This window comes from Equus quagga, chromosome 7, assembly GCF_021613505.1.
Source record: "Equus quagga isolate Etosha38 chromosome 7, UCLA_HA_Equagga_1.0, whole genome shotgun sequence".
Taxonomy (NCBI): Eukaryota; Metazoa; Chordata; class Mammalia; order Perissodactyla; family Equidae; genus Equus; species Equus quagga.
Window position 1 is genome coordinate 24,567,537 of NC_060273.1, and position 23,616 is coordinate 24,591,152.

A 23,616-nucleotide genomic window follows, 5' to 3' on the forward strand; every position below is an offset into this window, starting at 1 on the left:
TATCCTAGATAGTAGACCCTTCTCAGGTATATAACTTGCAAATATTTCCCCTCATACTGGTTTTCTTTTACTTTCTCGATCATGTCCTTTGATACACTAAAGTTTTTAATTTCTATGAAGTCAAACTTAGCTATATTTTCTTTTGTTGCTCATGCTATTGGGGTCATATATATGAACCCATTGCTAAATCCAAGGTAATGAAGATTTACTCCTATGTTCTAAGAATTTTATAGTTTTAGTTCTTATGTTTGGATCTTTGATCCATTTTGAGTTAATTTTTGTGTATGGTGTGAGGTAAAGGTCCTTGTGTATGGTATGAGGTAAGGGTCCAGTTTAATTCTTTGACGTGTATATCCAGTTGTCCCAGCAGCATTTATCAAAGTGGGTGTTCTTTCCCCATTGAATGAACTTAGCATCCTTGTCAGAATTCATTGTCCCTAGATGTGTGGGTTTATTTCTGGACTCTCAGTTCTACTCCGTTGATCTGTGTGTCTCTCCTTAGGCCAGTACTACACTGTAGCTTTGTGGTTAGGTTTTGAAGTCAGGAAGTGAGTCCTCCAACTTTGTTCTTTCTCAATATTCTTTTGGCTATTTGGGGTGCCTTGCAATTCAATATGAACTTGAAGATTGGTTTTTCCATTTCTGCAAAAGAAATTGTTGGAATTGTGATAGGGGTTGCTTTGAGTCTGTAGATTGCTTGGATAGTATTGTCATCTTAGCAATACTAAGTTTTCCAGTCCATGAACTTGTGATATCTTCCCATTTATTTAGGTGGTCTTTCAGCAATTTCTTTTAGTGGTATTTTGGATTTTCAGAATACAAATATTTCACCTCCTTGGTTATATTTTTTCTTAGGTATTTTATTTCTTTAGATGCTATTGAATTCCACAGTGGTCAGAGAAGATATTTTGGATGATTTTAATCTTTAAATTTACTAAGACTTGTTTTGTGGCCTAACATATGGTCTGTCCTGGAGAATGTTTTATGTACACTTGAGAAAAATGTGTAATTTCCTGTTTTCGGGTGAAATGTTTTATGTCTCTGTTAGGTCTAATTGGTTTATAGTGTCATTCCAGCCATCTGTTTCATTATTGATCTTCTATCTAGTTGTTCTCTCCATTATTGAAAGTAAGGTATTGAAGTTTCCAACTATTGTTGTATAACCTTTTCTCCCTTCAGTTCTGTCAGTTTTTGTTTCACATGTTTTGTTAGGTGCATATGTCTGTTAGGTGCAGTATGTTTATAATTGTTATATTTTCTTGATGGATTAGTGCTTTTGTCAATATATAATGTCTTTTGTCTCTTGTAACAAGTTTTTACTTAAAGTCTGTTTTCTCTGCTGTTAGTATAGCTACCCCAACTCATTTTTGGTTGCTATTTGCATGGAATATCTTTTTCTGTCATTTGACTTTTAACTTGTTTGTATCTTTGGATCTAAAGTGAGTCTCTTGTAGACAGCATCAAGTTGGTTCCTGCTTTTTTTTTTTATTTATTCCACCTGTCTCTGCCTTTTAATTGGAGAGTTTAATCTATTTTCATTTAAAGTAATTACTGATAAGGAAGCACTTCTGTCATTTTAATGTGCAGTCTATATATCTTACATCTTTTTGGTCCTCAGTTTCTCCATTACTGCCTTTTGTGTTTAATGGATTTTTTTGTGGTGTACCGTTTTGATTCTTTTCTCATTTCTGTTTCTGTACATTTGAAGTTATTTTTTGGTAGTTACCCTGGGAATTGCAGTTAACCTCTTTAATTATACCACTCTATTTGAATTAATGTTACCTTAATATACAAAAACTTTGCTCCTATTCATCTTTATCCTTTCCTCTTTCTGTTGTTCTTGTCACAAATTATAGCTTTATACATTAAGTGCCCATTAACATGGATTTACAGTTAGTTGTTTTGTGCATTTGTCTTTTAGTCATATGGGGGGGAAAAAGAGGAATTACAAACCAAAAATACAATAATGCTGGCTTTTGTATTTACCTGTGTAATTACCTTTGCCTATGTTCTTTATTTCTTTGTATAGCTTTGAATCACTGTCAGATGTCTTTTTCATTTCTGCTTGAAGGACTCTCTCTAGCACTTCTAGGGCTGGTTTACTGGTAGTGAACTTCTCAGTTTTTGTTTGTCTGAGAGAGCCTTTAGTTCTCCTTCAATTCTGAAGGATGATTTTGCTGGATATAGAATTCTTAGTTGGTTTTTTCCCCCTACAGTGGTTTAAATATGCCATTCCACTGCCTCGCAGCCTCTTGGTTTCTTGATGACAAATCAGCTGTTAATCTTATTGAGGAGCCGTTGTATGTGAAGAGTTGCCTCTGTCTTGGTACTTTCAAGATTCTCTCTTTGTCATTGTCTTGACAGTTTGATTATAATGTGTCTTGGTTTGGTTCTCTTTGAGTTTATCCTTGGAGTTCATTGATTTCATCGACCTATATAGAGTCATGTCTTTTATCAATTTGGGAAGTTTTCAGCCATTATTTCTTCAAATTGTTTTTGTTATTTCTTTCCTCTCCATTTGGAACTCCGCTTTTGTGTATATTTGTATGCTTGATGATGATGTATGCTCTTAGGCTCTGTTCATTTTTCAGACTGGACAATTTCAACCAATCTGTCTTCATGTTTGCTGATTCTTCTGCCTGATCAAATCTACTATTGAAAGCCACCAGTGAAATTTTTGTTGAGTTATACTTTTCAGTTCAAGAATTTCTTTGTGTTTTGTTTTTATAATTTCTATTTCTGTGTTGACATTCTCTGTTTGTTGAGACATTGTTCTCTTGGTTTCCTTTAGCACTTTGTCCATGGTTTTCTTTAGCTCTTTGAGCATGTGTAAGACACTTGACTTAAAGTCTTTATTGGGTAAATCTAAAATCTGTGTTTCTCAGGAGCAGTTTCTGTTAATTTTTCCTGTGAATAGGCCATACCTTTTTCTTTCTTTGAGTGGTTCATAATGTTTTGTTGAAAACTGCATATTTTGAATATTGTAATGTGTTAACTCTGGAAATCAGATTCTTTCCCCTCTTCAAGGTTTGTTTTTGTAGTTTGCTGTGGGTTGTAATTGTTTATTTGTTTAGTAATGTGTGTGTGTGTGTGTGTGTGTGTGTGTGAGGAAGATTGGTCCTAGGCTAACATCTGTTGCCAATCCTCCTCTTTTTGCTTGAGGAAGATTGTCATTGAGCTAACATCTGTGCCACCCTCCCTCTACTTTATGTGGGATGCTGCCACAACGTGGTTTGACAAATAGTGCTAGGTCTGCACCCGGGATCTGAACCTGCAAACCCTGGGCTGCCAAAGCAGAGCAGGCAAACTTAACTACTACACCACCAGGCTGGCCCCTGTTTAGTAACTTTTTAAAACTGTTTTTATAAAGACTGTATCTTCTGTCATGTGTGGTTTCTGAGGTATGTTTCTTTGGCTTGTGTTCAGCTGGTGTTTTGCAAAATTTCCTTGAACTCCATTTTTAAGTTTCTTTTTCTTGATTCAGTGTTTTATTGGTTGTTGTCAACCATTGACTAATTTCCAGAGTTCTGACAAAGTTGAATCTGTTGGTTTTTGCTTAATTTTAGGTGTTTCTATGGGGGAACAGGCCCTTGGAGTTACTTACTCTGCCGTTTTTGCTGATATCACTCTTAGTTCTTAACATTTAAAAAATTTAAGTTAAAATTTTATTTTTAAATCAAAAGTAACACTTGTATGTTTTAAATTTCAGATAGTACTTCTAGACTTATAATTAAAAACTGTACTTCCTTGCCTCCTTCTATCTAATTCTTATTTTCCCAAGGCAACCACTTTTAAATCTTTTACCTTTTTCATGAGACATTTACCTCTATATTCCTAAATAATAGGGCCTTCCTGATGTTTCTTGATTTTTTTTTTTTTTATTTCAAAACCACACACACACACGTAGACTGAGAGGCAGTATCATTTCCCTTCCTTTCGTTTTCTTGTATAGTTGTGTCAGACTTTCTGGTTAGACCATTATTCATTGTTTCATTATTGTGGCTATGTACATATTGACATCTGTGCCATGTACTATATTGTTATGTTTTCATTTTTATACATTTATTTCCCTTAAGATAATTACTGCATCTGCTTTGATTTCTCTGTATCACTAATTCATTCTAAAACTCCAGCAGAAGTGAAAATTGTTTTTCAGTATTCTGTAATTTTTATTGATTTCTTGAAGTCTTCTGTGAGTCTTCTTCTTCTGCTCCAAATTGGTGTGGCTTCCCTCCAAGCCTTGGTACAGCTGAAGTCCTGTGTCTTCCATCCACTGTGATGCACATCCTTCCTTTCATTAGCTTCCTGGGTTGGATTCCCTGATTCCAGTATCTCATATCTTGTTTCTTGATTGACTTGTTTTTTGGAGCACCTTCTCTAGTAGCTCTCTGAGAAAGGGTGTTTTGGAAGTAAGTTTTCAGACTTTTTGTATCTGCATGTCTTTATCCAACCTTCACAGTTGATTAATGCTTCAGCTTGAGTATAGAATTCTAGATGAGAGTAATTTTCTTTCAGAAAATTGAACACACTGATCCATTGTCTTTTAGTTAGAGTGTTGCTTTTGGGAACCCCAGTTTAATTTGGTTCTGAATTTGTATTATATAATCCTCCTTCTCCACCCCTCCCAGAAACCTTAGAACCTCTGGATAAAATCCTTCTGATTATCTGTCTTTGGCTCTGTTCTTTCCCCCAAATTCTCTGCCTGTCTTTCTTACTTTCTACTCTTGTACAGATCATTTATTTCTAGTTTACTTTTATACCAAGGATGCAGCCTTGTGGGGTCCCAGCTTTGACTCTGGTCTTCTGTGTTAGACTCTCCTAGTGTTGTTTCCTTGACTTTACCTGCTCTTCCCTTGTCCTGTCCAGCTCTCAAAATATTTTCTCCAGAGTTCAGCAGATCCTCTCAGCTCCATTTCTCACTTACCTCCTAGGATTCTCTTTTTAGTTCATATTTTTTCTCTTTGGATTCCTTACATTTTTGCTAACTTAGTGGTACATTTAAAATTATGCTTTTAAAATATTGTTATTAATTTTTAGTTCTTTTCTACAGTAGAGTTGTTCAATGTAATCCACCCTGCAGCTGTGAGCAGAAGTCCCAGTTAACTCTCACCCACTCCAGTTTGGCTTTTACCCCACTGCGTCTGCTTTTTTCCAGGTCCAAGGGACTTCATGTTGTCAAGCCCTGTGGATATTTCTGTCTTCCTTTTACTTGACCTCTCAACAGCATTTGACATTGCTGACTCCTCCTTTTTTTGTTTTTTTTAAAGATTGGCACCTGAGCTAACATCTGTTGCCAATCTCCTTTGTTTTTCTTTTTTCTTCTCCCCAAAGTCTCCCAGTACATAGTTGTATGTATATTCTAATTGTGAGTGCCTCTGGTTATGCTGTGTGGAATGCTGCCTCAGCATGGCCGATGAGTAGTGCCATGTCCGTGCCCAGAATCCGAACTGGTGAAACCCTGGGCCACCGAAGCAGAGCCTGTGAAGTTAACTACTTGGCCATGGAGCCAGCCCCACTGACTTCTTCTTTGAGAAACTCTTATTTTTTGACTTTCATGACATCATTCTTATGGTTTTCTTCCTTTTTTACTTGGGATCCTCTTCCTTTATCTAACCTGTACGTGTTGGAGTGATTCAAGGCTTGGTGCTATGTTCTTTTTTTTGTTGATAACTTTCTTCCTGGAGGATCTTATCTAAATTCATGGCTTTAAATACTGTCTATGTACCACTTATTCGTATGTTTGTATTTCCAGCTCTAAGGTCTACCCTCAATTTTGTTCTCATATATGCGGCTCCTTTTTAAAATCTCTACTTGGAGGTGTAAGACGTCTCATACTTCACAAATTCAAAATGGAGCTCCTCATTTCCATTCTCCCAGTCTGTTTCTCTCTAGCTCTCTCATCTTAGTAAACAACACCACCATCTCAATTACTTAAAAAAGAAACCCAACAGCCATGCTTGATTCCTTCCTCTTCCTCATTCGCATATTTAATTCCTCACTTAAGTCTGGTTTGTTCTTTGTCTAAAACAGAAGTCAGGAAACTTCTGTACAGGGCCAGCTAGTTTAAATATTTTCATATGGTGATATGGTGGGTCATATGGTTTCTGTTGCAGTTATCATTGCTGCCATTGTATCAAGAAAGTAGCTATAGATAATGTGTAAATGATGGTCACCCTTAGATTTGACTTGAGGCTGGCTGGATTTGCACTGTGGGCCATAGTTTGCTGACCTGTACCCTAAAATATCTCAAATCCATGCAGTGAACTCATGATTTGGGAGGGAGTATTGGATGGTTTACTACTTTGAACAATGTATTTCTGGACATTGATGTTCCAGGAGGAAGAGCCCTTTGCGAGCACCAGCGAGGAAGAGTCTAGTACTGAGGACCATCAGAGTCTAAGTTCTGTTGTTGATGTTGAGGACCTTGGCAAAATTATGAATCATGTGAAGAAAGAAAAGGTACTGTAATTCTGGGTAATAGTGAACTTGGATCCTGCAGTTGGCTAACATCTAGCATTCTGTATTGGTGTGTAATCCATCTGAGCTCATAACTAGACAGTTTTGTTTCTTTGCCTCCTGTCTTGAGAGTTTTATTTATTTATTTTTTTGCCATTTTTACATGACCTTTGTGAAAATCTTCCTTCTTAGCCCTGTGAAAATGAACTTGTAGAAGGATAGGCAGAAGATTTTAGGACAAGAACTGAGGAAAGGGTAGATGAGTAGAGGGATTTCCTGCAGAGTTGTGGCTGATGATGGCGGGGTGAACAGCACGATAAAATTGACTAGTGTTGAGGTTCCAAGTGGCGCTCTTATGTAAAGTTGCTACCCTGTCGTACAGACCTAGTGCTGTTGGGCTTAGGGGTGTGGCAGCTTGATCTCGGTGTTGAGATCAGTGTAGGTGGAGGCCCTAGGAATCTAAGAAAGGTTAGTCTGGGGTTGTCATTGTCTCACTGACTAGATGAATGTGAAAATGTACAGTGCAGTTGGATTTTATGCAGAGTCCAAGGATCTAAAATTGAAATACTATACTACATACCATAATATAAAAATATATAGCCTTAACTTATGTGTGAGTTTTGGGAAATGAGAATATCCTAAACGAAAAATGTATCAATTGCATACAGTCTTAGAAACAAAAGAAGTAAAACTATGGAAAAATCCAGGAAAATCAATGATAAAATTAACAGAAACTCAAAGAATTCAGTAAGGTAGCAGGATATAGTAAGGTAAAAAGTCAATAGCCTTTATATTTCCAAACAGTAATCAGTTAGAAGCTATAGTGGAAGAAAAGACCCCATTTATAACAGCCACAGAAGAAACAAATAAGTACCTAGGAATAAATTTAAAAGTAAATATCCTAAATCAACGTGAGGAAAACTTTCAGACATTCCTGAAAGATATAAAAGTGCCTTGACTAAATGGAAAGATGTCTGTTGTTTTTAGATATGGTGACTCAGTGTTGTAAAGATGTCAGTTCTCTTAAGTTAATACATAAATTTGATGCAATCCCATTAAAAGTTCCAGTAAGAGTTTTTTTTTCTGGAGCTAGACTGGGTGATTCATGTGGAAAAGTAAACGTGCAAGAATAGTTAAGAAACTTTTGGCAAAAGTAGTAATGAGAAACACTAGCCCTACTGGATATTGAAACTTACTACAAGGCATCTGTAATTAAAACTGTGGTACTGGCTCCTGATGGGTGCAGCAGAATAAAATTTCAGAACTAGACCTAAGAATATGTGGGAATTTCATATATGGTAAAGGTGACCTCTCTTTTCCCTGGGGGGAAAATAGACTTTTAAGATAAATGATTTTGACAACTGGATAGCTACTTGTGAAGAGATAAAATTGGCTCTGTACATTATACATACATCAGAATGAACTTCAACTGGGTCAGAGGTCTAAATGTTGAAAAAATATATATGTATATAATAGGACTAGATGCATTATTTTATAACTTGGAGAAAGGTTGTCTATATGATTCAAAATCTAGAAGCAATAAAATTAAATTTATCAATGATTTTTAAAAAAGATTTGCATGGCCATAAGCAAAATCAAAAGACAAGTGATAAAGTGAGGAAAAATATTTCCCCCTTATATCAGAAAGAAGGGGTTAATTTTTCTATTCTTGAAAGAAAAAAAAAGACCCAAACCCTAAAGGAAAAATCAGCAAAACATCAATAGTCAACTCTCAGAAAAAGCTGTACAAATAGACTAAATATATTGAAAAATGCTCAAATTCCATCATAATAAAGGTCATGTAAATTAAGACTACACTGACATACATTTCTCACCTGTCTAAATAGCAAAAGTTCAGCATACACAATTGAGAGGCTGTGGGGAAACAGGCATTCACACCTTGCTGGTGGGAGTCCAGAATAGTATAACCTGTATGGAGGGGCTTTTGGCAGTCTTTACCAAACTCACATGCATTTACCCATGATCCAGCAGGCCCTCTTGTGTGAATTTACCTTGAAGATACATCTTTACAAACACAGAACAGCATCTGCACAAGGTTATGCCTCGCAGCATATATAGCAAACAGCTGTTGGATGCTGGTTGAAAAAAGCATGATATGTCCATACAATGTAATATTGTTGTGCAACTGTGAAAAATAAGCTGGATCCATTTGCATTAATGTGTTTGCCAGGTGGTATGGGATTTGAATTGGAGGCTGATATGAACTTAAGATTTAAAAAAATGTATATTTATTGTCATGTTATATTTGCAAATTTATACTTTGTGTGTGTGTATGAACAATATTTTGTAGCTGTGTTCACGGAAAGGACCTTTCATGTTCTGACACCAACTAACACCCAGTTCAATTGAAGTGACCTACGATTCAATTCAGTTCTGACAGACTCCATAGGTTTGGGTGTATTCCTGCCCAGGACTGCCCCTGCTTCAGGTGGCAACTGTAAGTCTTGGTGGCCACCTGCACTTCTGATCAACTGGTTATCAATGTGAGGGTTCTCATGACCCCCTCAAGTTTGATAATTTGCTAGACTGACTCAGAACTGACTGAAAGCACCATACTTACGATTATAGTTTTATTAGAAAGGATACGAAGTAGAAACAACCAAATGGAAAAGACACATAGGGCAAGGTCTGGGAGTGGGGGGATAGGGAAGAGACCCAGAGTTTCTGCGCCCTCTCTTGTGGAATCTGGGCACATCACCCTCCCACCACATCAATGTGTTCATCAACTAGGAAGCTCTCCTGAGCTTTAGTATCTAGAATTTTTATTGACTCTTCATTATGGAGGAATGTTGGATTAGCTGATTGGCCACGGGAATGGATTTAATCTCCACCCAACTTCCCTTCTGCTCTCCCCTCCCTAGAGACCCAGCTGGCCCAGAGTTGCGTTATGTGGTTGCTCTTTCTAGTGACCAGCCCCCATCCTGAAGCTCTCTAGAGGTCCCTGTGGGTCACCTCATTAGCATAACAAAGATATTTCTGTCATTTAGGAAATGCTGAGGTTTTTGAAGCTCTGTGCCAGGAACTGGGTTTAAAGACCAGATATATTTTTTATTATGCCATAGACCTAGAAACAAGCATAGTGAGAACTCAGATCTTGTTTTCTAAATATCATTCCCTGCAAAAGGAACCATGGCTCCTTGGAGAAATGGTTGAACCATTCCAGGCTTCCGGAAGGGAGAGTGACAGATGGATCTGGAACATCTTGTTGAGCAAGTAGGTCTTCAATGACTAATGGAGACAGGTCAAAAGGATATAAGAACAAGCTTGAACAGTTTCCTGCATGCCAAATTTGGGACAATGTGAGCATCAAAAAGGAACATAATGATTATCTAATGAACATAATGGATTGTATTACATCAAATTAAAAAAAAATCAATCCTTGTGCTATTCAAATAAAGGAGAGGCACAGGAGAAAATCTTTATGGGAGAGTTCCAGATAATAAATATAGAAGGTATGATAAAAATTAGAAAGTTGCCTGTTTGCAATCCCCAGTGTCATAATTGATTCATGCAGGGGTTGGGTGAAATTTTGGAAACAGATATTTGTATAGTGTCTAAATATCATCCCAGAGTCTAAACCACTTAGATGTGTCAAATAAATCAGTGGAAAAAAAAAATATCCCACAGATTATTTACTAATTACAAAGGGGAAAATGTACCCTTTACAAATGGAGCGATTAGGTGATTCCCACCTATACCAAACAATCAAATTTAGCCTGATCGTTTGTATTAAAGCTTGATCTTATGTGCCTCCTGATCACATAAGCACATATAGCAAGACGTATGTAACATCATGTATGTAGTTTTTTGTGAAAAATGTTTAACCCAAATCTAATCATGGGGAAACAATCAGACAAATCCAGAATTTGGGACACTGTGAGACAAATGGCCAGGCTCTTTAAAAGGTCCATGTCATAAACAATAACAACAACAATAAAACACGGGGTGGGAACTGTTCTAAAATTTAAAAAGACTAATGAAACATTACCAAACTCATTATATAAGCTTTTGTCTTGAATCTAAGAGAAAAGGCCATTGTCTGGACATTTGAGGATATTTGAAAGGGATTTTTATTTAGATATTGGATTTTTGTTCATTTTCTTCATTATAATAATAGTATTATAGTTCTATAGCATCATCTCCTTTTTTTGGGAGGTGAATTCTGCAGTATTTTAAGGGTGAAGTGTCATGGTGTCTGCAACATACTTTGAAGTGGTTCAGCAAAATTTTATTTATGCATGTGTGTATTTTATAAATATGTGTGTGGATGGATGGATAGATAATGAATGGTCAAGCAAAAGTGGTGAATCTAGGTGAAGGGAATATGGGTCTTCATTATACCTTTCAACTTTTCTGAGAATTTGAAATAAAAAGTATGGGGGGAACTACTTTCTATGACCCGAAAACAAAAGACTAGTATCAACTGAATTTTAAATTATGATATTACCATATGAGAATATCTCCCATTTTTGATAAGACTAGTTGGTGACTGACTAGTTTTGAATTATATGAGGTTGTAAGAACTATGCGTTGCATAAAACATGAGGACCCTGTAATTTTACTCTGTGTGGCCCCATATTATAACAAGTGGTAATTTAAGGAAACAAATTTAACGTTCATTTAACTTGCCTGGTTAAAAATTTTTTCACTGTAAATTAACATACCTGTAACAACGAGAGTTTAGAAAATAGAGAAAGGGCAAAAAACTGCTGATAAATTTCCCCAGAAAAATCACTATTAGTATTTAGAATTTGAATTTAGAATTTAGAGTTTGGAATATTTATTTAAATTTTGTTTCATGTGCACCTAAATTTCTATTTTACTACAAAAATGTTTGTTCTATTCTCAGATAGTCTTTATAACTTTATTTAACAATCTTAGAGAACAGTCTTTTAAAAGTAATAAATACTGGTATAGCCTGTATAGAACCAGTTTGATGAGTGGTGCTAGGTCTACACCTGGGAGTCGAACCTGTGAACCCTGGACCTCTGAAGTGGAGTGTGCAAACTTAACCAGTATGCCACCAGGCCAGCCCCTGAAGCTGCTTTATTTTGAGTTTAATGTCCCTTTCAACCGTGCAGGAGGGAGAACCTTCCCCCATCTTGGGGTGAAAACTCTGGCAGACTGTATGACTTTTCTGGTCATTTTTGGTAATAAAGTGTTGTATGTACTTTAAGACAAAAGTCTTTTTTTTTTCTTTGAGGAAGATTAGCCCTGAGCTAACATCTGCTGCTAATCATCCTCTTTTTGCTGAGGAAGATTGGCCCTGAGCTAACATCCTTGCCCATGTTCCTCTATTTAATATGTGGGATGCCTGCTACAGCATGACTTGAAGAGCGGTGCATAGGTCCATGCCTGGGATCCAAACTGGCGAACCTTGGGCTGCCGAAGTAGAGCATGCGAACTTACCGCTATGCCTCTGGGCTGGCCCAAGACGCAAAGTCATAATTAGGCAATAGAATGTCCAATGTAATCTCAAGTAATATTAAATAAACTAAGTCAAAGTTCCTGATTTAATTCAGAAGTGAACCTTCTCCCTTCTTTATTGTCTACTTTCTGGCCTATTTGCTAGCTACTACTTTGGATCTTCTTAGGGTTTTGGGAAGGGATGGGGGAGGCAGGAGAGATAGTGGGAAAGTTCTTCCTTGGCACTGTGATGACATGACTTTGTGCTCTCTCTCCTCATCAGGTGTTTAAAATTGACTCTTCCAGGCAGCATTTTCATCACTACTTTGGAGACATTGTCCAAGCCTGTCTCCCAGCCTGGTCCCTTGCACTGAGCCAGTGTACTCTGAGAAGTGTGCTTCTCATGGTCACTTACTTTTTCCTCTGAGCCCTGTACCTCTGGCTTGCTCTCTTTTGAGGTCTGTCAGCTGTTCTCCTTGATAGTTGCCCAACTGGTCAGGATCTAAGATCCCCCCACCCCCACCCTGCTCCCAAGAGAACCTTCCTGAGTTCTCTATTCTAGGAGGACAGGCTGATTCCTACCTAGCAGCAGTGCTCACTTACTAAAGCAACTAGTCAGTCCTTTTGCTCTCTGAATTTCCTGGGCAGGAATCATAAACCAGTCTGTGATGCTCTCTGAGCACAGGGGATACATAGCAGCTTCTTTGAGAGGCCCTGTCGATGTCTCTCTCCTTGGGCCTGAGGTGAGAGACAGGCACCCACCCGCCAGCGTCTCTCCGTCAAGGCAGAGAGGGAACTTAAAATTCCTTACCAATATTCTCCAAAATCCTCACAAATCCTCTTATCTCCATACTTTCTGCCCTTTCATATCCTTGATGTGAGGGAGGCATTTTTAAAGTTGTTAAACTAGTTCTTAGATATTTCCTTTGAAAATTTATAACTTGATCTGACCCTTTCTTTGGAGTTTCATTTAATACCCTTTTTACATACGTTTAAAAAATTCAAAGAATACGATTCCCTGTCCCTGTTCTTCCAGAATCTACTTTTAACAGGTAACCGTGTTTTACAGTTTGGCATTATTCTTCTAGGTACTTTACTGCCTTTACAGACACACCTAGATTTTGGTGTGTACTCTAAACCTACATACTGCTTTTTTTCATTTAACGTGGCAGTGTTCTAGTCCTGTCATATAGATCTACCTAATTCATTTTAATGTTTATGTAGTACTCCATAATTATTTGACTCTTGTTGATTTACATTTAGGTTTTTTCTAATTTCTATAATGAAGACTCTTGTTCTTATATTTTTTGTGGCTGATGTCAATTTATCTCAAGAATAAATTCATAAAATGAAGTTTCTGGATCAAAAGGAATGTCATAATTTTGATAGATAATTCCAAATTGCCCTGTAAAAAGTTGAAAACATTTTTATTTCTTTGTACAGTACAGAATGCCTATTTCTTGATACCCTTGCTACCCTCCAGGTGTTATCAGTCTTTTAAATCTTGCCAACCTGAAAGGTGAAAAATAATAACCTGATTTTAATTTGCATTTCTTCAATTTTGAGTGAGATTGAGTGTGTTTTTCCTGTGAGCCATTTCTTTCTGTCTGCCTGGAGTTAGACAAACGACTGTGCCCAAGACTGCTTTCACTTCTGACACCAACTGCAGGTTTGAGGGGTTCCTAAAAACCAGTAATTTGCTAGAAAGATTCACAGAACTTATTGAAAGCTGTCATTTTCACAGTTGCAGTTCGTTGCTGGGAAAGGGTACAGAAAATCAGCCAGAGGAAGAGATCCATAGAGCAGCAAGCATCTGGGACCATTCATTTGTTGTCCTCTGGACGAGTTACCCTCCCAGCATTCATGGGTGACAGTACACACGGAGTATTGCCAACCTGGGAAGTTCACTTGAGCTTCCATGTGCAGAGTTTTTTTGAGGCCTCATTATGTAGGTATGGTTGATTGATTGATTGCCCATGTGGTTGAACTCAGTTTCCAGCACACCCACTATCTGCACTTTGGCGTGAGTCACCTCATTAGTGTTAACTGTCAAGTGTGGTCTGAGGGGCTCACCATGAATAGCAGAGATACTCCTATCATTCAGGAAATTCCAAGGGTTTCCAGGAACTGGGGACAAAGGCCAAGCTTCTCTTTGGGAAGGCCAAATTCTTTACTACACACTGTCCTGTATCCGTTTGTGTATTGGGCTGTTTGGCTTCTTTTATAAAGCACATAACCAAAAAATACTCTGATGAGTGTAAAACTAAGCACAATATCCAAAATTATTTTCTGAATTTAAAATTACTATCTGTCTTTCCTGTTGTTGCAGCATTTTGTTACTTATTTCCTAATACTTCCGCGTGTTGGTGTAGTCTCTCTCATTTATTATAGCTTTTGTATTTTAGAAGCCCTGGCAGAAGTGATGTTAAGAATGACAATGTGTGGAATATAGGTTCAGGGCCTGGCCCAGCCAGTTAGTAACTTGGTGATCCAAGGGCACTGCTTAACTTTCCCTGGCCTTAATCCCCTTGTCTGAGAAACATGGACTGCAACCTCTGCCTTCCTCACTGAACTGTCATGAGTCAGATGAGAACATGCATTATAATCTCAAAAATCCTGGCCGATATCAAAATGAGAAGTAAGTTTGCTTAGACATTTTAAATATTTTAAATGTGTGTATACATTTTCCTAGAGTTGGTCATGTATTCTGTTTCAGGTTTTCTGCTGTTATAATTAACACTGAAAAAGATCTAAGACCTTTATTACTTTTTAAAAATGTATTATTTTCTTGGGTTATATTTTCCCCAAATTGATATACTGGGTCAAAGTGAATGTATAATTTTATGGCTGTTAATGAAAAATATGAGTAATTTGCAAGTGGTGAAACTGTCGTAAAACAGGATAGATTTCAGTGTATGAGAGATCTGATTTAGATAGATGTCTGAATTTTTCTGCTAGGTTAAGAGAAGATATTTAAAGTTTTATTTGAGTGGGTGAAGAGATTGGAATAATTTTTTCCAACTTTATTGAAGTATGATTGACAAGTAAGAATTGTATATATTTAGGTTGTACAATATGATTTTTTTAAGGTGTATAATGTGATTATTTGATATATGTATGCATTGTGAAATGATTACCATAATCAAGTTAACACATCCATCACCTCACAGTTACCGTTTTTTTGTGCATGTATTGAGAACACTTAAGATCTCATCTCAGCAAATTTCAAATATACAATAAGAGTTTGGGATAATTTGTGGGTACATTTTTTTTTTTAGTATTTTATTTTTTATTGTCATAATAGCTTTTAACATAGTGAGATTTCAGTTGTACGTTATTGTTTGTCATATACCATGTAAGTATGCCCCTTCACCCCTTGTGCCCACCCTCCACCCCCCTTCCCCTGATAACCACTAATTTATTCTCTTTGTCTATAAGTTTGTTTATATTCCACATATAAGTGAAATCATGTGGTGTTTGTCTTTCTCTGTCTGGCTTATTTCACTTAACATTATGCCCTCAAGCTTCATCCATGTGGTTGCAAATGGGACGATTTTGTCTTTTTTTATGGCTCAGTAGTATTCCGCATCTTTATCCAATCATCTGTCAATGGTGACTTAGGTTGTTTCCATGTCTTGGCTATTGTGAATAATGCTGCAGTGAACATAGGGGTGCATAAGTCTCTGAATTGTTGATTTCTGGTTCTTTGGGTAAATAGTAAGTAGTGAGATAGCTGTGTCATGTGGTATTTCTATTTTTAATTTTCTTTTTTTTTTTTAAAGATTTTATTTTTTCCTTTTTCTCCCCAAAGCCCCCCGGTACATAGTTGTGTATTCTTCGTTGTGGGTTCTTCTAGTTGTGGCATGTGGGACGCTGCCTCAGCGTGGTTTGATGAGCAGTGCCATGTCTGCGCCCAGGATTCGAACTAACGAAACACTGGGCCGCCTGCAGCGGAGCGCGCGAACTTAACCACTCGGCCACGGGGCCAGCCCCTCTATTTTTAATTTTTTAAGAAATCTCCGTACTGTTTTCCACAGTGGCTGCACGAGTTTGCATTCCCAGCAGCAGTGGATGAGGATTTCCTTTTCTCCACAACCTCTCCAACATTTGTTGTTTTTTGTCTTGGTGATTATAGCCATTCTAATGGGTGTAAGGTGATATCTTGGTGGAGTTTTGATTTGCATTTCTGTGGGTAGACTTTTTTGTTTGCTTTTTCATCTTATGTCCATTAGAGGGCACTGGAGAAAAAGCACTGACAAAAATTTTGGCCATCCATGTAAATTATTTTTTGAAATGAAATGGTTTTGGACTTTATGGACTTTAAGTAGTTGGTTTGTGATATTTCATATTTCTCGTTAAATATTTCTGATAAAATCATTAGATCTGGCATAAAAATATGTATTTTTTCCAACTTTAGCATGAAATGAAAATAAGCCACCAGTTTTTGTTTTACATTATTAGTTTGCAGCAGAGTTTCCAAATATGTCTTGTGTTTTCATTTTATATTGGACATAGTATACTAAACTCAGTAGTGGATGTTATTACTGCTTGGCTCTTCTTTTCCATATCTTTTTTGTCATTTTTGGGGGTCTCTTCACATGTATTGTTGAGCTGCTTTCTGCCTGATCATCATTACACATCGCACTGAATTTCCTGAGTTGTTACTGTAAAGGAAGGTCTAGTATTTAAGAGCATTGGCTCTAGAGTTGGGCCAAAGCACTCCTATTGTAAGACCTCTGTAATAATACTCACAAACTTTCGTAGATCACACTGTCTCAGCTTGTGTGTTGGTGGGAAAGTTATTTCACTCTCTGTGCTTCCCTTTTCTCTAAAGTGGGAGATAACAGCAACAACTGCCTTATAAAGTTGTTTCGAAGTTTAAATAAGTTCATCCATCTAAAGCCTTTATTTTATTGCTGTCATGTAGTGTGCACTTAACTTTTATTGTATAAGAAGCTGTCTTCAAATGGGATAGGTTTGACTACTATACCAGAGTGGTGTTCTGCCTCACTCTGTAGCAAGATCTAAGACAGTAATTCTAGACCTGAAGAGACTTTGAAGGGTGGGAGTGATATCCAAGAACAAGAGAGCTAAAGTTTGAAACACTGGAAAGTTAGGAAGATAGATTCAGATGCAGAGGAGATGGGTGCTAGGAAGCATGACATGTTTGGGGAACTTGAAACAGTTTGGTATTTCTAGAGTTGAGTAGGGGTGGGGATGTGTGGAGAGGTGAAATAGAGAAGGAAGGCAGGGGCAGGATCCTGGAGGCCTTTTCATCCTCTGTCATGGGGGTGTGAGCTTTATTCTAAAGAACATGGGAAGCAGTGTGATTTGACTGAATAGGATGAGTGGGTTGGGGGTGTGGGCAGAGAGTAGTTCTGGTATTGGTTCAGAGTATTAGGAGAAATCAAAGTACACGTTGGGTTATATCATTCACTCCTCACAATGCCCCTGATGTAAGTATTTTTATCATCTCCACTTTACCGTTTTACAGGATAGGAAACTGACTTAGAGAAGTCAACAGTTTGTCCAGAGTCACATGGCTGGCTGGTGATGGGTCAAGCCTGGGCCCCATGTCTTTGTTTCACTCTCCTTTGCTGTCTTCCCGGGGGAGAAGTGGTTCCCAGAAGGGAAACTGAAGAGTTTGGGTGGAGAACAAGATGTCAGAAAGAGCCTGGCGATACTTAGGTTGTTTATTTTCTATTTCTCTCATATTGTGATTTCCAAATGTAAAGCGGATTGCTACTTTTTTTTTTCTGTAGTAAATAATTGTTGCTAAGTACTCTGCAGCATGTTCTGGTTAAGCCGACGAACTGTGATATCAGTATCATTAGTTTTGGAAATAAATGGAGAATGCCTGGTAATTGCTCAGCAGAGAAACATTTCAATTTACGGAAGGATCTCAGTGCGTCCAGTTCTGATTATAAAGTTCCTTAGTACTGCAGTGCAATAACTTGAAGCTGGTTCTCCTTTTGTACTTATTTTAAGGCTTTGAGTATTTAGTTCTCCCAGAAACAAAAGGTGACATCCCTTCAGCCCCAAGACACTACCTTTACACCAGCCTGATTCATCCATTTTCCATGCAGCCAGGAGCACTTTATAGTGAGTTCTGGAATTATTTTCTTAAGTCAGGTTAAGGAATCACCTAGTCGAAGGAAAACCATTTTAAAGCTCTTGACACACCTGCTTAAACTGCTTGTCAAATAGTTCAAAAAGAATCTTTAAAACCTACCATACACAAAAAGCTTTGAATCTTGCTGAAAATTGGTCATTTAAAAACTGAGCTACGACCAGTAAGTGGTATATAGGGGATTCCTTTATTAAAGAAATAGGAACCTGCAGAAGTGGGGTTAAATTGCAGCATCAGGAGTTTTAGTTACACCTGAAGAAGAGTTTTAATGTTGAAAGGGGAAGTAGAGATTGGAGACAGGGAAACCGTTGAGTTGGGCTATTGTGGTTGTTCTTAGGAGAAACAAAGGCTGTGGGCAAAAGCAGTAGCATTGTGGATGGAGGGAACCAATATGTTAGGAATTAAAACTTTAGAACTTGGTCATCCATTGTCAAATAGGTGTATAGGAGAGGGAGGAATCAAGGTTGACCAATTCTGGGATCTTCGTTTATTTCTGCTTAGGCTGTGTAACAGCTATTAAAAAATAAATAAAAATACGTAAGTTCTCTGTAATTGTTGTATTGTTATATTCTGGGCAAACGTCTACACTTAGAAGATTAGAATTAGAATTTGAGTGGTGCTTTGCACTTCCTGGGGAGTATTATGAACCAATGTGTTTCTTTTTGGAAATGAAATTGCTGCATATGGAAGATAGGATTAAACTACTGTAGAGGCAAGGAGTGGTAAATGTTGTTTGTCCTGAATGCTCAAGACCTTTAATCATAGCCTCTGATCTCTTTCCATTTAAACTTTTTATCTAAATGATTGAATCTGGGCTGGTGACACTCACATTTTATAATAGATAATTTCTTTAGTTACGGGACATGGTCAGTGTTCCATCCTTTAAGAGTATATTTGTGTCATAGGGGTCAGAAGTTTCTTTTTAAAACCACAAGGGAGTGTCTGTAGAACTATGAGCACCATGGTCAAAGGCCAGTATCATGGACTGGCTCCAGGTTTGGATTTATGTGGCCTTTGGGTAAGCAAATCAGCTGATGATGTTTTGTGGTGAAGACTTTCGAGGGGAAATACTGCTGCCTCTTATCAATTCTTGCATGATTAGTAGGGAATTACAGTAACTCACTGTGGAATTACTTCAGAGACTTTTAAATGCTTCAAGGTCAAGGTTAGTTCATTTTGCTCAATCATGGGATTTCCTTTTAAAGCTCATATATTGCTTTTAGGTCTGAAATAGACAAAAAAAAGCCAAAAGATTCTTTTATTTTTAAATATTTTAAAATAGTAAGTGGAGTCTTTTAATTTTTTAATAAAATACCCAGCATTAAATTGATTATTTTTATGATAGATGAGAACAGATGTGATGTTTGTTTATAGTTTTTTTCAGTTCCATCTGAAAATGTAGTTGAGAACTATTAACAGAAGCAAAATTGTTTATTAACTTTGCATTTTGATTATATTTAGTAATTTGGAATGCTGACTTTTTAGGACAGAGAACTAACTGTGGGTTTATTTTTCTCATTTGGTACATTTGACTCTCTAAAGTGCTTTTTCACTGATTTCCTGTTTCAGAGCAAGTCCCTAAAGTAACAAAGAAGGTAGAGAATTTAACTCTAAATTTCATTGGTTTAACCTTTTTCTCTTTTTTAAACAATTTTAATCTGTTTTATACTTTATACTAGAGAACTTTGAACATTTACAAAAGTAGACAGAATGATACAGTGAATCCCTGTCACCTATTGCCCAGCTTCAAACGTGGGCCATCCTCGCTTCTGTATTAGCTGGATGCACTTCTCAGACATCGTGTCATCTGTGAGGTGTTTCATTTTTAGGTGGAAAGGGTATTGCCGTGAGTCTACTTACTGACTTACTGGGGACTGGACATTGATAATGAACAGGCACTGAGGGTGGTCTGGGGCTTGGTGGTAGGGCTGCTGCCAAGGAGAGTTATTTTCAATGTCTGCAGCTCTTATTAAGATCTGCTGAGTGTCTCCTCTCAAGTGTAACACAGACTTTGTATGTTGTCTCCAAATTAATTGGCATTCTACCATCTTCCAAAAAGATATTGAGATAACTTTAGAAATATATATATACACACATATGGTAAGATTTAAAAAGAGAGGAAGAAATCAGTATAAAGAGTGAATGAGGGTCATCTTGTAATATGAAGCCACTTACATAGAATACAAGACAGGTAGTATGCAAGGCCTTAGACAGTGTTCAGAGGTGTGCTGCTGAATTTTCTAGTGGCCAAAGTCAAAAGAAAACACAGTCAGTTTTATATTATCCTTCAGATTTTTTTCTATCACTGAAGACAAATTTTCCCCATTGGATCTTCAAAAGGAGCCATGGAGGTGGAGGTGGTGGAGTAACTTGCTCTCTGAGCAGGTGGCTGTCTGGGCAGCTGAGAGCACTCTTTTGACTTGTATCTGGGGTTTGTAGATGTAATAAGCAGCAGTAGCTATAATTTACTGACTTCCTATTATGTATCATGCATTGTGCTAGGTAATTTTATTTCATTTAACCTTCAACACATTCCTGCTCCTTAGATACTACTATTCTTTTTCAGGTGAGCAAATTGAAATTCAGAGAAATACCTTGCTGCAGTTAGGCAGCTGTCTGTACTCAGATTGCTAAAAATATTTGACATCTAGTTAAGTGGATTGTTGACTTATGTTTTGTGAGTGTATGTGTCTGAGTATGTAGTTACATTTTTTGGCGGGGAGAAAAGACTCTGGTATGTATATCTTTAGATCATTGTCTGCCTGAAATGTGATCACTTTGGAGCGAACAGGGTTTATGGGCCATGGTTTGTGATGAACCTTTTTATCCATGCTATGTGTTCGTGATTGTTGTGCTGTTATTTTTGTTGTACATTACCACTTCTGGATTTCATTCTTTTTATTTTAATACAGAGAGAAAAGGAGCAGCAGGAAGAGAAAACTAGTTTGTTCAGGAATACAGTGAAGAATGAAGCCAGTGAAAGAAGAGCTATGATAACTCCTGCTCTCCGAGAAGCCCTTACTAAACAAGGTGAAAATCCTCAAGAATCGTTGTTATAATACTACACTCTTCAGCATTCTAGTTTAATAGCTGAAAGAGGAAGCATAAATTAGGGATTGCTAACAGGAAAAAGGATAACGAAGTTGCTCTGTCGTTGGCTCAGCAGCTATGTTACTGTGGAAGCTGTAGCTGTCTAAGGAGTCACTGCCTTGTTTCTGTGGATCGCTTGTGTGTGGGCTGCCTGGGCCAGCAAATTTCCTCTTTGCTTGGTTTGTTGGGATGGTACTTTACCCTCAGTGTGGCTCAGGTATGCAGATAGAAAATTAAGAAGGCTGTAGTCAAACAAATTAATTATAATATTGGTTTCCTGTAGAAGAAAGAGTAGTGAATTGGGAGTCAATAGACTGACTTCTCCCCTCCTTCCCTCTTTCTATATTTGTTGAGAGCCTTTTATGTGACAGTTCTGGCAATGCAGAGAAACATAAGATAAAATATTTCCTTCAAGGAACTCAAGCTATTACAGGAGACAGACAAGGATATACAGATTTTATATATAGTAATATATATAATACATATAAATTATGTATGTAGTATATAAATAACAATTTATATATAAAATCTGCTTTTTAATTAGAGTATTTAGACTATTTAAAGTGATTTTATGATGGGTTTAAATCTGTCATCTTGCTATTTGTTTTATACTTGTCTCATGTGTCCTTTGATTTCTTTTTTCCTGTTTTTCTACCTTCTTTTAGATTAATGATGATGATGATGATGATGATAATGGTTATTATTTTTTAGCTCTGAGCTAATATCTGCTACCAATCCTCTTTTAGCTGAGGAAAATTGGTCTGAGCTAATATCTATGCCTATCTTCCTCTGTTTTATGTGTGGGACGCCTGCCGCAGCATGGCTTGCTAAGTGGTGCATGAGTCTGTGCCTGACATCTGAACTGGTCGACTCCGGGCTGCCCAAGCGGAGTGCACGTGCTTAACCACTACACTACCAGGCCAGCCCCAAGATTAATTATTTTTTTATGATTCTGTTTTCTATCTTCTGTTGGCTTATTAGCTATAGCACTGTTGCGTTATTTTGTGGTTGCTTGAGGTTTTATACTATGCCTCTTTCTCATACCACAGTGTATCTTTGAGTGGTGGTCTACCACTTTGTGTACAATAGAAGAACCTTCAATGGCGTACTTCTGTTTTCCCCCTTCTCCAGCTCTGTGCAATTGTTATTACACATTTCACTTTTACACGTTACAAACCCTCCACTACGTTGTTACTATTTTGGTTTAAGTAGTCGATTATCTATTAACGATTTAAGGAATTAGAAACAGTTTTAAATATTGACTCATGTAGTCACCACTTTGGGTGCTTTTCATTCCTTTGTGTAGATCTGCGTTCTCTCTAACAGTGTTTTCCTTTTGCCTGAAGTACTTCTTTTAGCATTTCTTATAGTGTGGGTTTGTTGGTGATGAATTATTTCAGCTTTTGTGTATCTGAACAAGGCTTTATTTTGCCTTCAATTTTGAAGGATATTTTTTGATGGATATAGAATTGTAGGTTGATGGCTTTTTTCTTTTGCTGCTTTAAAGATGTTGCTCCACTGTCTGCTTGCTTGCACTGCTTCTGATGAGAGCTCTGCAGTCATCTTTTGTTTGTTCCTTTGAATGTGATGTTTTTTACCCCCTGGCCTCTTTTAAGATTTTCTCTTAATTACTGATTTTGAGCACTTTAATTATAATGTGTCTCAGTGTAGTTTTCTTCATGTTTCTTTTACTTGGCATTTGTTTAGCTTCTTGGTTCTGTGGATTTATAATTTTAATCAAATTTGTACAAATTTTGGCCATTATTTCTTCAAATATTTTTCTGTCATCCCCTCTCTCTCCTCTTTTGCGTGGACTCCAATTACATGGAGTGTAACGGGCCGCTTGAATTTGACCCACAGCTCACTGATGCTCTTTTCATTTTTTAAAATTATTTTTTCTGTCCCATTTTTCACTTTTGGATAGTTTCTATTGCTGTGTCTTCAAGTTTAGTTTACTAATTTTTTCTTCTCTAATGTCTGATCTTTCATTAATTCTATCCAGTGTATTTTTCAGCTTCGACATCATAGTTTTCATCTAGAGAAGTTCAGTTTGGGTCTTTTTATATCTTCCATGTCTCTGCTTAACTTTTTGAGCTTATGGAATGTGATTGTTTTAGTGTCCTTATCTGCTAATATCTGTATCATTTCTGGGTCAGTTTTGGTTGCTGGATTATTTTCCTCATTATTGGTCATGTTTTCTTATCTGTTTCATGCTTGGTAATCTTTGATTGGATACAAGATCTAATTTGACCTTACTGGGTGGTGGATATTTTTTTTTTTTTTTTTTTTTTATTATTTATTTATTTATTTATTTATTTTTTTTAAAGATTTTATTTTTTCCTTTTTCTCCCCAAAGCCCCCCAGTACATAGTTGTATATTCTTCGTTGTGGGTCCTTCTAGTTGTAGCATGTGGGACGCTGCCTCAGCGTGGTTTGATGAGCAGTGCCATGTCCGTGCCCAGGATTCGAACCAACGAAACACTGGGCCGCCTGCAGCGGAGCGCACAGACTTA

At 37.2% G+C, this 23,616-nt stretch overlaps 1 protein-coding gene across 5 annotated transcripts in view; it reads left to right on the forward strand.

Moving 5' to 3' along the window:
* LOC124242811 (S-adenosyl-L-methionine-dependent tRNA 4-demethylwyosine synthase TYW1) overlaps positions 1–23,616 on the forward strand; it is a 213,546-nt gene that overhangs the window by 15,362 nt on the left and 174,568 nt on the right. For all 5 annotated transcript variants that reach the window (XM_046668117.1, XM_046668119.1, XM_046668120.1 and 2 more), the window contains exons 7-8: positions 6,337–6,459; positions 20,926–21,043. In XM_046668117.1, the coding sequence (XP_046524073.1) occupies positions 6,337–6,459; positions 20,926–21,043 (241 nt within the window). The remainder of the gene's footprint in view (positions 1–6,336; positions 6,460–20,925; positions 21,044–23,616) is intronic.